Genomic DNA, 13,657 nt, shown 5'->3' with positions numbered 1-13,657 from the left:
GTTTCCTATGTTGCACACTTCTTTGATTCATCCATGTTTCAGTAACCATATCTAGAAGATGCCTCCCAAATTTGGTGTACCACTGAAATTTGTTCTTATCTTCACCAAATATAGAAATGCTCCTTCATCAGTGTTACCAAGTCATTTTTTTCTCCAGCTATTAAAAATTGTAGGACTGACTATCTTACATTTTCTATATTAATATATGTAGATTTCCATTAAATTTGCTCCAGGATCTCTTCCTAATGAGCAATCAGACTACGGTGATAACAATATTGAACTGATGGTATGGTGTAACATTGTTTACATGCTATTTAAAATTATTGACCAGTGATGAGCAACTATGAGAAGATGCATACACTCTTTGGATCTTTTTTTTAGAACAAAGGCAGTTCTAATGCATCTCTTTTTGCTAATAACATGTGTCGTGTGGCCTTTTGCACGACTGTAGGACACGGTTAATGTAAGATGGATAATTTCGAAAATATGAAGGTTTGATCGATACATATATGTAGGCCTACAACTTTTATCTTGCTGAAACATCTGTACTTATATCTACCTCTTCAACCTTTTTTTCCTTCTATGAGATAATGGCTCTGAACATGTTCAATTTCTTAGGTTTTAGTCTGGTTCGGCTCATGTTTCTGTACTATTCGCACCCCTCCTCATTATTAGTTATAATCATTGCAAAATGTTTTATTAGTGTACCTAATTGTTTTATGTTCAAGTAGGAAACACATACTGATTCCTAGATTAGATACAATTTTTTGGTCTTTTATATTGGTGGATCTTAGGTGATGCATTTCAATATTTAGTAGTCCTACCATTTTTTAGACCTGCATCTTCCAAGGTCCTACTGACCTGCTGGAAACATCCACGTTTACTACTGACCAATGTTTTAGGTTCCTTGATTTGCTCATTCAAAACCTTCCCATGCTACAAGACTGTTTGTTCACATAGTATTGTTTTGTTGCATGTAGAATTGTAGATCTGATTTGTATGACTGCTGGTGGTTTGATGGCTACTTAATATGACATTTCTAGATGTGCTACTCCAAAAGAGCTATTTACCCTGATGTTGTCGTGTACCCTTTTTGTTTTGCACTTTACTATTTTAAATCCTATCCTTAACTGGATTTCCCTTTCTTACGGTGTTTCATTTTCTCCTATTATGTGCAGTGTTTATCAGATTAATGTTGTTATGTGGGAGAGCAAGCAACTACGTTTGAAGCAGACAGTGTGCTTCAGTTTGTGGAAAGGGAGAAGTTGTGGACACCTTTGTGCTTCAGTTTTAAGCAGACGGTCGACCGATTTGAACCCAACGGAAATTCTTTGTTGGCTACCAATATTGGGATGCGTCACCAAGTAGGCGACTATCTGAGGAAATATCTTGCTGAATTGATAAACTTTAAACTCTTGAATGTGATTGTTTCGAGAAAATTATAATGAAGAACTTAAACTTACAATTTTTATGAACTAAATTTTGTTGCTTCTGTAGATCAATTAGATTGATATCTTTAAAATTTCGTATGGCTCCGGTAATTATGTTTATGATGTTCCTTTTTCATTTTATCAGCTTACTATGTATGTTTTACAAAGTGTTCTTTCCTCGCTTCTGTTCCTGTTGAGAGAGCCACTCTGTAAACTTTGCTTTGTAAACCCCAAAAAGTGTATTATCATTCCACCTTAATTTTATAATTCTATACCAAATGTAAGTTATAGCGAATTTCGTCAAGGCGCACATCTAAATCTAGTCCATTGAAGATACCCCGAGTTTGTAACTCCAATCGCAATCGCATCTTAAAACGTCAATTTGATAGTCTCAAACGAAGGATTCTTGAACATAAGGCCAGCAGCGTGCATTAATCTGGTTTCTCTCGACCGCCCCTGTTAGCTCTTAATTTTGATTGTATGTGCATTATTCATTTGTTTCTGCGTGTAGTTTAGCTAAGGAGCTGCTGGCCCATGAAGCTTCAGTGCACGGACACAGCGAGATGCCAAGCTGATGTTGAAACAAGGCGTGATGCCACGGTAATGTGTGGCGGCAAGATGCGTGCGGGAGTGTGATGGCCAGCATCCTCGAGTAGGGCCGGGTGATCCGGCAAGTCAGTCTTGCACGCTGAAGTTGTTAGCTAGTTGCAGTGCATGTTGGCCGGGTCTTTGGTTAATGGCCGGTAGTGATGGATTCAGTTAGTGTGTGCATGGGTTAGTGGCATGAGTGGTGCATCCGGTGTGCGTGTGTGTGCCTACTTAAGGCTCTGTTTGCATCATGTTTATTTGTGAGTTAAAAAGAGAAGAAATGGTGAGGGCTGTGCGATTCATCCGGAACCAAAACACTTGTGTTTTGTCTGTATTTTCTGTGAGAGCTACGTGAGGTAGCAGTGAGAGATACAGAGGAGCTGAGCGTTCAGCTCTTACAGCCCAGTCGTGTTCTCCAATTCAATAAGATCGTTTCCCATCCAATGGCTAATCTAATTGAGTATGTCCAGTTGCTAGCAAACCTTAATCTCCGTAGCCTGCATCTCTGAAAAACGAGCTCCAGCTCGCCGCCCCGGCCCCGCAAGGCACTCTCGCCGTTGCAACCACCGGCCGGCAGCACTTCTCGCATGCCAGGTTATCACGGACGGAAGGTCGACAGGCAAGCCGGTGCGGAAACGGCACGGACGCTCCGACAATCCCCTATCTATAAAGCACGGCGGCCACCCCTCTCTGATGTCACCAGGAACTCGATCCAAGTGTACTCGAACCACGCACGAGGCAAAGGTCGGAAGGACATGGCTGCTAGGACTTCGTTCGTCGTGGCGGTGGCGGTGGCGCTTGTGGTCGGTGGTGGTGCGGCAGGCGCCGGCGAGGCGGGCGCCCCTGCAGTTGAGCACGCCCACGAGCAGCTGGCCAGCGCCAGCCTGCTCAGCTGCCTCCTGGGCTGCGCCACCCAGGCCATGGTCTGCACCACAAGGTGCAGCCAGAAGACTATCGGAGAAGCCCCCGACTGCATGCTGGCGTGCGGCGAAGCAAATGTGAGGTGTGTCGTCGACTGCGGCCCCGCTCTCCGTCCCAATCCGCCTCCGGTGTAGCCCGTACATGCATTTGTAATACTTCTAGGGACGTGTTTTTTTTAAGAATGCTAATGGTAACATAAACGTAATGCATTTACTTTTTTTTGTTTGGTTACTACTGTTAATGTCGACGGAATGAGGAACAAGAAAATCAAACGAGGAACAGAACAAAACTTCCTGTGGCTGGCCGCGCAATGTCCAGGCCGAGCAGGAACTAGGATATTGTTCTCTTTTTAATCAATGAAGGATTGCTATATATTAGAAGAAGTGGAGCTTGAAAAAGGAAATAGTTTCTTCCTTCCTCTCAAATTGAGCTAATCCTCAGAAATATTCAGCTTCATCACTACAAGTTATAATATACTTACGTGTTTGCTTTCCATGCTTTCGTGACCCAATGTCGGTAGGGACCTAGAGAGCTGCAGTGGGGGCGAGAACACACAAACAAGGTTTAAAGAAATTTCTACTTCATGCACTGAGGAATCTATATGGCTCAGTCAATGGGGTTGAGTCGCTTGCAGGCCTCTCTTAGTCTTGGCTCTTCCTCGTACTATCTATTTGCCAAATAGATGTAAAAACTCTCTGATCATGTTGCTCTTACAATTAGAAGTAGTAAGAAAATTAGCTAAAAAAGACTACCAAACAGGGTCTGCAGATAAAGATAGGTTACTAATTGTTGCAGCTTTAGAAGCAGCCCCTGCCACACACACACACACACCCCAAATCAACACTCTGATCTTAAGAAAGCACATATTTTGGAACTGACGCTTGAACATAAGCAACCACATGTGTATTGTAATATGTTTACCGAAAATTTACAAAAATAATTCCTAAATACATAGATATCACAAAAACATATGGAACTACATCATTTTCTAAACATGAATCCTTCCTCGATGACGTATGTGCGTTAGAAAGGCAGTAATCTCAGAACATTTTTATATTTGAAAAGGAAAATCAAATGCATTATCACTTACTCGATTCCATGAGTCTGTCAATCAAGTGTTGAAATATTGGACACTCAACTGTTATCCATCTTTACTGTATCAACGGGAGACTCAACTTGTATTTTAAATTTATAAATAACAATGCCAAGTTTGGTTACCTTTTAAGGCATATCCGCAGCGATGTGGTATCAGTGAACAAACAATGCATTCTAACTGTGAACTTTTACATTAGGGAAAATTTGCCACGGGACACCGTTATTTTTTGGTAGAGGGAGCATACGCACCCGGGAGCCGAATTGAATTTCCGCAAGCAAGATATGCATCTAATGTATCATGTTATTGACTTGTTTATGTGCATCACACAACATGATGAGATAAGCATGATGCAACTTAGTAAAGCGGAAAAAGTCACCTACATGGAGATCCTTTAACTTTCAAGAATAAACTGAACTTCAGAACTGAAGAGCAAATCATAGTCATGATCTTGTAGGCAAGATTCGCCTTTGCAATGTCTGGATCAGTACAATCCCTGCAGAAATAGACATAATAATGTCAATTTCAGTATAACAAAATTCTTATGAGGGAAACACGAGACACTTTAAACAAATTGCAATGTCAATACTCTGGATCAGTGCAATGCCTACAGAAATAACATAATCATGTCAACTTCAGTACATCAGAATTCTGATGAGGGAAACACACACTTTAAACAAACAGATAGCCCCCAGGGGCGTGTTTATCTACGCAGTTAAAACCTTAGAAAGTATCCCAAAGCTGGAAAATGCTCTTGAAATGATTAAAACAATAATGCCCTCATGGCTTCCTGATATCCCACCAGAGCAAACTAATCCAATGTTTTATCTATCATGCAATAGCTCACAAGCAACTTTAGAACATAATTTGTGAGATTAAACGTACATGCCTCTCCATATACATTCCTGAGATTAAACAGCTGGGTGTGTTGTTACATGTACATGCAGATATCCAGTCGTTCCCCACAATGAAGTAGGTAAATCACATCAAGAATGGAGTTATTCCATTGTTGAATCGTTTGAAGCTTGTAAATCTTTTGTAAAAGAAAAATGACTAAAACATCGTATAGAGGTTCCTCTACTTTTGTGCCATTTTTCCTCCATCTTCTAAACTATCCGTTCTTTTTAGGAAATAAAAGACGTTCTTACATGATTTGCTAGAGTTTTTTCTAGAACTAAATATACTATTTTCTCTCATCCATAATAATTTTCGGAGATATAGTAGTACAACTTTGTACTACCTCCATCTAAAATATTAAGCCTTATATTATCTTTAGAAAATCAAACTATGTCAAATTTGACTAAGTTTTTACCAAAAATTATTAACACTAAAAATACAAAATCAATATCATCATATACGTAATTTATTTATAGATTTTTCTAAAAGTATGATCAAATTTTATTTGGTTTGACTTATAAAAAATATAAGTCAAGCTTTGAGATGGAGGCAGTAATTGTTATTGATAGGAGGAAATATACGGAAATATACTACTCGTATCTTATCTGACATTAAATACTTTCATTAAATAACAGATTATTAAAAAAAAATCCCGTCTACCCAAACGGGCCCACCGGGTACAAGTACAAGAGTAGTTTGCAAACCATATAAACCTGACCACACCGTTGCCTCTTCCTCGCTAGAGCTGACATCAAGCAGATCCCATGGCGATCCCTCAGATCTCCCGCAGAACCCTCCTCCCCGTCCTCCTCCTCCTCGCCGCCGCGGCGCTCTCGCCGGCCGCCGCCGATGGAGACGAGGTGCTAGCCCTCACCGAGTCAACCTTCGAGAAGGAGGTCGGCCAGGACCGCGGCGCGCTCGTCGAGTTCTACGCTCCCTGGTCCGTGTCTTCCCACATCCTTCCTACCTCCTCGTATCACTTCTTCCTTGTGTAGTTTGACCTTCTCGCGCGCCGCTAGGGGCAAGATCCGTGAGTCCTTTGCTTTCCCCTGCTCGCGTAGCTCGGATCTCTGATGGGATCTTGTCCAGGTTTGCCGCTGTAATGGATCAGAGGGAAATTGTAGTCCTTGTTCTCGGGAGTTGCGTAGCCGGAAACAACGATCTGCTTGGTTCCCATCGGCAGCCTTAACTGTGTAGATCTTTTTGGACGAGTGCCAAAACTGGTCTTGGCCTTGCGAGGCTTTGTCTGCAATTGCGATCCCAACCTTTGGATCTCAGATTTGTTTGAAATTGGGAGTAGAAAAGGTCAACTGGTAGGATATTCATATTAAATCTCGGTGATCGTAGTGTATCGTTGGTACCACATGAAGTGATTGATACATAGATATGCATTGCATTAGCGAGTTCATGGGTGTTGCACATCAGATTGAGCGATCCAAGCAAATTTTCATAATTGCTTAGGAGTTAGGAAATAGCAATATAGGAACCAAACCTAATTGGTTGGATGGGCAGAAGTCTTGTCTACTGTTTCTGTTAGTCTCATATTTACGGTCTTGTCTGTATGAAGTAGTTCTTTCTGAGGATGGCTGTGTTTCTCTTTGGTTCATTAATTGATGATTGTTTTCTGTTTTATAGGTGTGGACACTGCAAGAAGCTTGCTCCAGAATACGAGCAGCTTGCTGCAAGTTTCAAGAAAGCTAAATCAGTCTTGATTGCAAAGGTAACATGTGCTTTTGGAAATTTTTGGTACATGAAAACTAACATCAGTTTTCGCAAACAATTGTGTAACATACTATTATCAGCCTTTAAATTGCATAATGTACTCTATGGTCAATTTACTAAGTTTACCTCTGTCCAGGTTGACTGCGATGAGCACAAGAGTGTGTGCAGCAAGTACGGAGTTTCTGGCTACCCAACAATCCAATGGTTTCCCAAAGGTTCCTTGGAGCCCAAGAAGTGAGAATATATACTTTATTGCTGATTAATTGGTCATGAATTCTTGTGTAAGATAAAAATCTGTAAACTTAAAGTTGAATTCATTGTTTAGGTATGAAGGTCAACGCACCGCTGAAGCCCTTGCGGAATATGTTAACTCTGAAGCAGGTAAACTTAAACTTGTGTTTAACTCATTTTGCAACAGTGCTATATTGGTGGGTATCAAATCAGTTGGTCCTCACAATCAATGTAGAACACTGAAGTTTTCACCACAAGGAACACTACATCGGTAGCTATAAGCAGCACACTGAAGTATTAAATTAGACAAATTAGACAATTAGCTTTGTAGCAGTGTGGAGCCTTTGGTCATTGTCACTTACATGTGCAGATGTGTTGTTGGTACCATTCATCTTTAGTTATTACGACAAAAGCTGCCAGATTTACTTGTGTAGCATGGTTATATGTATATATATTGGCATCTCTCATTTTCATTTGAATCATGTTGGGTGCTATTGGTGGATGAATAAGTCAGTAGCAAACCAACCTTGCATCATAACTTTCATAGCAGTAAAATAGTTTTTTTCGAACTATGAGTGGTAACATAGTTTCTAATCTTTCTGCCACCTGTCTGTCAGCCACAAATGTAAAGATAGCAGCAACTCCTTCAAGTGTGGTGATTCTGACTGAGGACACCTTTGACTCTGTTGTCCTTGATGAAACCAAAGATGTCCTTGTTGAGTTCTATGCCCCATGGTAGGTTATTGTCATCAGCTTGCCATGCACCAAGACCTATGCTGCTTGTAAGAAACATAATTTGATGGGACGCCCTTTTTTTCTTTACAGGTGTGGTCACTGCAAGAGTCTTGCTCCGGTTAGTAGTAGATCTCACTAACTTGGAAACTTCCAGAACACATAGTTTTCTGTTACAAGAAGTGACATGTATCTTCATTTTCTAATTTTCTAACTCAAGTTTGTGATTACTTAGATATATGAGAAGGTGGCTTCTGTTTTCAAGCACGATGAGGGTGTTGTGATTGCCAATCTTGATGCTGACAAATACACAAAATTGGCTGAGAAGTATGCACTCTGAATTGTCTGTTTTAAGTGTTATTATACTCTGTATATTATTCCCCCTCTTTATTTTATATTACGTTCATACTAGTTCTAAGGAAAAGTGGTGCTTGCGTACCTAGCTGTGTTAAATCTTAATCTGGTGATGACTTGCCTGATGATTTTGTTTTTTTATGATATTTAACACCTTGTACATAGAGGAGTTTAAATCATGTATATTACTTTCAGGTATGGAGTTTCTGGTTTTCCCACTTTGAAGTTCTTCCCCAAGAGCAGCAAAGCTGGTGAAGAGTATGAGGGCGGTCGGGACTTGGATGACTTTGTCAAGTTCATCAATGAGAAAAGTGGAACTAGCCGTGATTCAAAGGGTCAACTTACTTTAGAGGTACACATAAAAGCACCCTAGGAAATTAAGTTTGATGAATTTGTGATCTGATCAGAAGCTGTTGGTTTCTTGTAGGCTGGGCTTGTGGCAAGTTTGGAATCTCTAGTCAAGGATTTCCACAATGCCGCAGATGACAAGCGGAAGGAAGCCCTCTCTAAACTGGAAGAGGAGGCTGCAAAGCTCAGTGGTTCTGCTGCCAAGTACTAACTTCCACCTCTCCTCTACTATTTACAAGTTACCAAACTGTTCGCAAATTCTAATTTATTCAAGCAGTGTCATTGCCTGTTCATAACTTAAACATCATGTTTTCTAAACCAGGCATGGAAAGATCTATGTGAACATTGCAAAGAAGATTGTGCAGAAAGGTTCCGACTATACGAAGAAGGAAACTGAGAGGCTTCATCGCATATTGGAGAAGGTGAGCAGCAAAAAGTCTATTGTTTACATATTATACTTAATCTACTGAATCTATGAACTAATTCCTGATTTCATAACATGACAGTCCTCGATCAGTCCTTCCAAAGCTGATGAATTTGCCATCAAGAAGAACATTCTCTCAATCTTCTCCTCTTAGTGGGGATGACCCACGTGCGCCCTGCCATAGGGGGTATAGTCAGTAGTGCAACTCCCACCTGCCACAAGAGGAACCCAAGAAGGACGGTAGATCAGAGAGGTGGCAACGGAAGTTTAGCGGTGATAGGATACTGTTGAACAACATGCAATCTCTTTTTTCTCTGCCATTTATTTTTATGGGATTGAGTTAGCACTCAAAAGAGTTTACTTAAGAACAGACAAAGTTCTTGTAACCATGTTATGATGACATTTCTTTTGTGATACAATAAAATTGACATTTCAGTTATAATATGGCATATTTTGCATTGTTCTTATCTCGTAAATGAGAATTTTCTGTCTTGGGTTCACAATACAGTGCATACTACATATGCATCAGTCTTGTGCTTCAGTGTTTGACTTTTTTTTTGGATCTTGGGTTCACAATACAGTGCATGCTGCATAGGCATCAGTCTTGTGCTTCAAACTTTTTTTTAGATGGACCACACGATTTCCATTAAGCACCAGAGGGAATCAAGTGGTGACATGCAAATTTTACCTCAGATGAGGATCGTTGCTTTGGAGAATCTAGTGAGACACCGAGCTGTACCTCTATGCCCGTACAGGCCGGAGCTGGTGTTACCAGTTGCTACTAGTTTGCAACAGGAGCAGGCTCAGCAATAAAGCTGGCCACCAATACACGTAAATGTTACAATTTCACCATTATGCCAAGGCAGATTACAGCGAATCTAAAAGCATAGAAAAATACAATAAGCTTGAGATGCAATCTCTCATAGCCCTAATTAACAAGACAATAGCGCGGTGTTTACGCCCCTGATAAGTGATATCTATCTATTTTTATCCATGCTGGCATCAGAATTACCTTGGGTACCATCTTCTTCCTTGAACTTGAGGCCATTCAGGACATCATCAGATGTGCAGCGGTCGATGTAATCTATAGCATGCTCCTGTCGCCTGTAGCGGTTTTCAGCACCCTGGTAGCCAGTAGCTTCATGGTCGATTGATTTCCTGCAAGATGATCTCTGTGACCCGTCTAAATCCTCCAGATGTTCATGACCATGTTCATCTTCATGCACATGAACATGATGTTCATGACTATGTTCATCTTCATGCTCATGGACATGTTCTTGCTCCTGTCGGCCGCCGAATGACATATCATATGCGTGGGGACCATGCACCCTCATATGCACCGACCTCAGGAGCGCTGTTCGTCTGAGGTCTGCGCCGTGGCACATGTCATTTGGGGAAGATGGGAACCGGCCTTCATTTTCGGAGCCACGGCGAGGGTGAGAGCAGGCCACAGATGAGAGAGAGCAGCTGGGGAGAGAGTATGGGGTTGATGGCACGGAACCAGCTTGTGGCTTCTGGAACCGGTGAGGAGATGACATTGGACTAGTTGAAGGGCTGACCATTGCATCACCTTGACTCCCGTTAGGGTTTAATTGCGTGTCGTAGTAGCGGTAGTCATCTGAGTCTTCGGACATTGGTGAGTATTGGGAGATTATTTCGTCCCTGAAAGAGAGAAATACGAAGATACATTGACATGTGTACCATGAGTACACTATAATACGATTGCTGAGAAGCAGTAGTACTATACCAACTGAGTAAGCATGGAACCAATTGTATGAAATACAAAGAGATGAAACCAAAAAAGGACAAGGTCTGGCCAAAATAACCAAAAACATGTGATCTTTGAAGGTACCAAGTGTATCCAGACAAACAAAACATGTATTAGGTATTTTAACACGCATAACCAATTGGTGAGAAGACATCGTGGACAACAACTTTCGTAGGCATCATTAAGTAATATTCTTAATTATATTATATCATGCAAGCTTGACATGTTCTATAATATGCTTATAATGATTCGACAAGTTCAATGCTTTCATGTGGATGCAATCATTGAAACAATCAAATGTGGGATCAGATCATGTCCAGAAGCTCCAGATAACTCATAAAGCATAGAGATGGAAGACTTTGTCCAGATTATCCATAGCACCATTAGAACCAACATACCTTTACACTTAATATAATTCCTAGATACTTCATAGCAAGAAAATAAGCACGATTTCATAAGGAATCCTGACAAACTACACTATCGTACTTTCAGACAAGCTAGGCAATGACATCCTTAATATTCTAAATTTAATAGCAACAACAATGAAGCAACAATCTCCAAATCACTTTTTAGGGGGGGTCCAGTAATTACTGAAAATATTCGAAATTAGGTGACATTGATATCCGCTGTTGTCATAAGTCCAATCAAATCGACCGCATTTCTCCAAAGATTAAATAGGAGATTAGGGTGTTTACAATCCTATATACTCCATACGATCCATATTACTCGTCTCTAATATGGATGTATCTAGAAGTAAAATGTGTGTAGATACATCCATATTTGCGACAGTTAATATGGATCAGAGGGAGTAGAAGTTTATGGATAAGATGGAACAGTATATCTTTCTCTTTTTTGGCAAATCATACTGAAATAAATATGGAGCAGCAAATATATGTTGTTCCTCCTCTCACAAATATTACATTAACTATTGAATTTGGTGAATAACGCAAATTAACTATAGTTGTATTAGGTATTTTAACATCAAACAGAGTGCTTACGACCACGGTTACTACACGCATAACCAAGTGGTGAGAAGACATCGTGGACAACAATTTTCCTAGGCATCCTTAAGTAATATTCTTAATTATACTATATCATGCAAGCTTGACATGTTCTATAACATGCTTATAATGATTCGACAAGTTCAATGCTTTCATGTGGATGCAATCATTGAAGCAATCAAATGTAGGATCAGATCATGTCCAGAAGCTCTAGATAACTCATAAAGCATAGAGATGGAACACCTTGTCCAGATTATTCATAGCACCATTAGAACCAACATACCTTTACACTTAATATAATTCCTAGATACTTCATAGCAAGAAAATAAGCATGATTTCATAAGGAATCCTGACAAACTACACTATCGTACTTCCAGACATGCTACGCAATGACATCCCTGGTATTCTAAATTTAATAGCAACAACAGTGAAACAACTATCTCCAAATCCCTTTTTAGGGGGGTCCAGTAATTACTGAAAATATTAGAAATTAGGTGACACTGATATCCGTTGTTGGCATAAGTCCAATCAAATTGACCGCATTTCTCCAACGATTAAATAGCAAGTTAGGGTGTTTACAATCCTATATACTCCATCCAATCCATATTACTCGTCTCTAATATGGATGTATCCAGAAGTAAAATGTGTGTAGATACATTCATATTTGCGACAGTTAGTATGGATTGGAGGCAGTAGAAGTTTATGGATAAGATGGAACAGTATATCTTTCTCTTTTTTCGCAAATCATAAGCATACTATAACTGAAATAAATATGGAGCAGCAAATATATGTTGTTCCTCCTCTCACATATATTGCATTAACTATTGATTTTGGTGAACAACGCAAATCCTACTGAAGTATATGAGTTTGAAAGGGTTAACATCGCATCTCTATCTTCCAAACCCCGCTTTTCAACAAGTGATCAGACATGAACAATCATGGATGAAGTTGCCAGGAAATGTGCACTGAATTAGAGCACGCAAACCTGACGCAGGAGGGGCTCTCCGACCTGGCAGGGGACTCCATGATATTGTCAGGGAGCGAATCCCCAACAGACAGTCCATTCAGGCTGGACGCCATTATCTGCAGTAGCACACCCAATGGTCAGCGGATAGAGCAATAATATTCAGGGGAAAATAGGGAGACTGTTGAATAATAAATTGGAAGATGCAGAAAGGGGGAAACAAGTGGATAGCACACAAAATTTGGAAAACGAAGCAGAGTTAGAGATCACTAATCGACAAATCAAGGAAGCCTATCTCTCCCCTACTGGAAGAATCACGGATCAAGGAAGAACTCGCTCTGCCCGTATTCGAGGAAGCGAGAAACCGCCTGGAATCTGAAACAGGGAAGCCGTTTCCCCCGACCAATTCGAGCCCAAACCAAGAACCGGACGGCCGTGGAGACTGAAGGGAGACCCACCTCGCTGAGGTACCGCTTGTGGGAGTTGAGGTTGTCGACGTACACGTCCTCTTCCGGATCCCTACCGCGCTTTGCACCGCTGCCGCTGCCGCCGCCGGGGGAGGAGCCAGGCGACGACATTGCCGCCCCCTCGCCGCTGCCGCCCACCATCCGCACGGGGCAGCGGCACGAGGTGGTGCTGGGATTGGCTGGTTCTTGGAGGCGGGGTAGCTGGGAAAGAGTCGAAGGGGAAGCGAGGAGGGGAGAAGCTTTTTCTGTCGTCGGTGTTCCCAGCCTCAGAGCAGAAGGTCCCAACTCACAGTAATAGCATGAAGGGTCGTTTCGGTGAAAGATCAGAAACACAAATGACACTTCATCAGTATTTGAGGCGTCATACAACTTTTTTTTTACAATCAATATCACATATATTTAAACTCTAAAAGCTGTCTCCAACGCCTTACAAAATAAAATCTAAAAGATACTAGCAAATCTTCGACATCTTCAAACTATTTCTTCTTTCAAGATATAATTTTGTATTTTTCTGAAGGCAGCTAAAAATGGATAACAATTCATAGATCTGTAAATACCTCCCATAATTTTAATTTTAACCGCAATGCTAAGGCTACGTGCACACGCGCAACCATTAAAATAGTTGATCAACATCGGCAAGAGCACCAACACCAGTATGTCACGGAATATCAACCGACCAGCCTTATCGACATCGCTGGAGAGCCGAGAGTACGAATC

The 13,657-nt window shown here is 41.0% G+C and overlaps 2 protein-coding genes across 3 annotated transcripts; one reads left to right on the top strand and one right to left on the bottom strand.

The window, feature by feature from the left end:
- Positions 1 to 5,655: 5,655 nt before the first annotated feature.
- Positions 5,656 to 9,179, top strand: LOC124646513 (protein disulfide isomerase-like 2-1). Its single transcript, XM_047186619.1, has 11 exons — positions 5,656 to 5,869; positions 6,565 to 6,649; positions 6,788 to 6,885; positions 6,977 to 7,032; positions 7,500 to 7,617; positions 7,708 to 7,735; positions 7,850 to 7,941; positions 8,164 to 8,320; positions 8,396 to 8,520; positions 8,639 to 8,738; positions 8,823 to 9,179. The coding sequence occupies exons 1-11, from the start codon at positions 5,694 to 5,696 to the stop codon at positions 8,892 to 8,894; spliced, it is 1,107 nt and encodes a 368-aa protein (XP_047042575.1). The 5' UTR covers positions 5,656 to 5,693; the 3' UTR covers positions 8,895 to 9,179.
- Positions 9,180 to 9,566: 387 nt separating this feature from the next.
- On the bottom strand, positions 9,567 to 13,114 carry LOC124708109 (homeobox protein slou-like). Of its 2 annotated transcripts, none has more exons than XM_047239797.1 (3): positions 12,932 to 13,114; positions 12,495 to 12,592; positions 9,567 to 10,402 (listed from the first exon to the last, which is right to left on the bottom strand). In XM_047239797.1, exons 1-3 carry the CDS (start codon positions 13,079 to 13,081, stop codon positions 9,718 to 9,720), a joined length of 933 nt encoding a protein of 310 aa, XP_047095753.1. In that variant the 5' UTR covers positions 13,082 to 13,114; the 3' UTR covers positions 9,567 to 9,717. The 2 variants fall into 2 exon arrangements, with proteins under 2 accessions (XP_047095753.1, XP_047095755.1); XM_047239799.1 differs by having other exon boundaries at positions 12,519 to 12,592.
- Positions 13,115 to 13,657: the final 543 nt, after the last annotated feature.

The sequence above is a fragment of the Lolium rigidum genome, chromosome 4, assembly GCF_022539505.1.
Source record: "Lolium rigidum isolate FL_2022 chromosome 4, APGP_CSIRO_Lrig_0.1, whole genome shotgun sequence".
In the NCBI taxonomy this organism is placed as follows: domain Eukaryota; kingdom Viridiplantae; phylum Streptophyta; class Magnoliopsida; order Poales; family Poaceae; genus Lolium; species Lolium rigidum.
This window is presented reverse-complemented; position numbering and strand designations above follow the sequence as displayed.

Bases quoted from the DNA above. Each gene is read 5' to 3' on its own strand.
- LOC124646513 (XM_047186619.1), top strand. From the start codon at position 5,694: ATGGCGATCCCTCAGATCTCCCGCAGAACCCTCCTCCCCGTCCTCCTC. The intron at 6,650-6,787 runs GTAACATGTGCT...ACCTCTGTCCAG, and splicing joins AATCAGTCTTGATTGCAAAG to GTTGACTGCGATGAGCACAA. The intron at 8,321-8,395 runs GTACACATAAAA...GGTTTCTTGTAG, and splicing joins AGGGTCAACTTACTTTAGAG to GCTGGGCTTGTGGCAAGTTT.
- LOC124708109 (XM_047239797.1), bottom strand. From the start codon at position 13,081: ATGGTGGGCGGCAGCGGCGAGGGGGCGGCAATGTCGTCGCCTGGCTCC. The intron at 12,593-12,931 runs GTGGGTCTCCCT...GTGCTACTGCAG, and splicing joins ACAAGCGGTACCTCAGCGAG to ATAATGGCGTCCAGCCTGAA. The intron at 10,403-12,494 runs GTTTGCGTGCTC...TCTCTCTTTCAG, and splicing joins GAGAGCCCCTCCTGCGTCAG to GGACGAAATAATCTCCCAAT.